Source organism: Sinocyclocheilus rhinocerous, unplaced genomic scaffold (genome assembly GCF_001515625.1).
Source record: "Sinocyclocheilus rhinocerous isolate Xijiao unplaced genomic scaffold, SAMN03320098_v1.1 scaffold936, whole genome shotgun sequence".
Classification (NCBI taxonomy): Eukaryota; Metazoa; Chordata; class Actinopteri; order Cypriniformes; family Cyprinidae; genus Sinocyclocheilus; species Sinocyclocheilus rhinocerous.
In genome coordinates this window covers 380041-381835 of record NW_015662583.1, presented here as the reverse complement: position 1 = coordinate 381835, position 1795 = coordinate 380041, and the positions used below count along the sequence as shown (strand labels likewise).

At 34.5% G+C, this 1795-nt stretch overlaps 1 protein-coding gene across 1 annotated transcript in view; it reads left to right on the top strand.

The window, feature by feature from the left end:
- LOC107728115 (desmoplakin-like) overlaps window positions 1-1795 on the top strand; it is a 40106-nt gene that overhangs the window by 6255 nt on the left and 32056 nt on the right. The window contains exon 4 of the mRNA XM_016538195.1: window positions 599-758. Coding sequence (XP_016393681.1) covers window positions 599-758 — 160 coding nt within the window. The remainder of the gene's footprint in view (window positions 1-598; window positions 759-1795) is intronic.

Genomic DNA, 1795 nt, shown 5'->3' with positions numbered 1-1795 from the left:
TGTAATTTATTTCTGTGATGCACAGCTGAATTTTCAGCATCATTACTCCATTCTTCAGTGTCACATGATCTTCAGAAATCATAATGATATGCTGATTTGCTGCTCAAGAAAGTAACAGTAAAGACATTATGTATATTACAAATGATTTGTATTTCAAATAAATGCTGTTCTTTTGAACTTTCTATTCATCTGTGAATCCTGAAAAATAAAATGCATCACAGTTTCCACAAAAATATTAAGTGTTTTCAACATTGATAATAATCAGAAATGTTTCTTGAGCAGAATATTAGAATGATTTCTGAAGATCATGTGACTCTGAAGACTGGAGTAATGATGCTGAAAATTCAGCTGCGCATCACAGAAATAAATTTCAGTTTAACAGATATTCACATAGAAAACAGCTGTTTTACATTCTAATAATATTTCATAATTTAACCCCATTTTTGATCAAATAAATGCACCTTGGTGAGCAGCAGAGACGTCTTTCAGAAACATTAGAAAACAGTAGTTTATATGCAATTCATAATAATTCATTATGTTTCTGGTCTATGAACACTTCCGCTGTAACATTATCTTCTCTCTCTCTGTCTGTGAGCAGTGTGAATATATTTTCTGAGCAGATCAGAGATCTCAGCATGGCTCTGAACGGTCCTCCGCTGCAGCAGAAGTGGGGCAGCAGGACGATGCGGCGCAGCACGAGCCGAGAAGAGCCCAACCGCTTCTTCACCGAGGCCATGGCCTGGATCCTACAGCAGAGGGTAAACAGCCTTCACACCACAGGCCTCTCTGGTCAAGACCTTTGTCTGACACAGTGTTTTATCCATGCAAGTTTTCCATGACAAACAGCACTGGTGGGTTTTGCAGGCGATTATAATTAAGCACCATTGTAAACATTGTGATGACTTTAATGTGCTTTTTGTGGGTTAGTTGATATCAACATCAAGTATGTTGAAATACATATCATTTTTTGCCATATCAGCTGGCCGTAGCATCAATATTTCTGTCATTAATAAAAGCCAAAATGCTGAAAAATTTAAAATAAATAAATATAAATATAGAAAATCTAATTACACACTATTGTTCAAATGTTTTGGGTCAGGAAGATTTTCTAATGTTTTTAAAAGAAGTCTCTTCTGCTCATCAAGGCTGCATTTATTTGATCAAAAATACAGTAAAAATTGTGAAATATTATTACAATTTAAAATAGCAGTTTTCTATGTGAATATATAATAAAATGTAATTTATTCCTGTGATCAAAGCTGAATTTACTCCAGTCTTCAGTGTCACACGATCTTCAGAAATCATTCTAATATGCTGATTTGCTGCTCAAGAAACATTTCTGATTATTATCAATGTTGAAAACAGTTGTGATGATGAATATATTTTTGTGGAAACTGTGATACTTTTTATTTTTCAGGATTCACAGATGACTATAAAGTTCAAAAGAACAGCATTTATTTGAAATAGAAATCTTTTGTAACATTATAAACGTCTTTACTGTCACTTTTGACCAACTGAATGCAGTCCTGGTAGTGTATGAGATGTTTAAAGGGGTCATATGATGCTGCTAAAAAGAACATTATTTTGTGTATTTGGTGTAATGAAATGTGTTTATGCGGTTTAAGGTTAAAAAAAACACATTATTTTCCACATACTGTACATTATTGTTTCTCCTCTATGCCCCGCCTTTCTGAAACGCGTCGATTTTTACAAAACTAATCGGTCTGAAAAGCGAGGTGTGCTCTGATTGACCAGCTATCCAGTGCGTTGTGATTGGACGAATACCTCAAGCGTG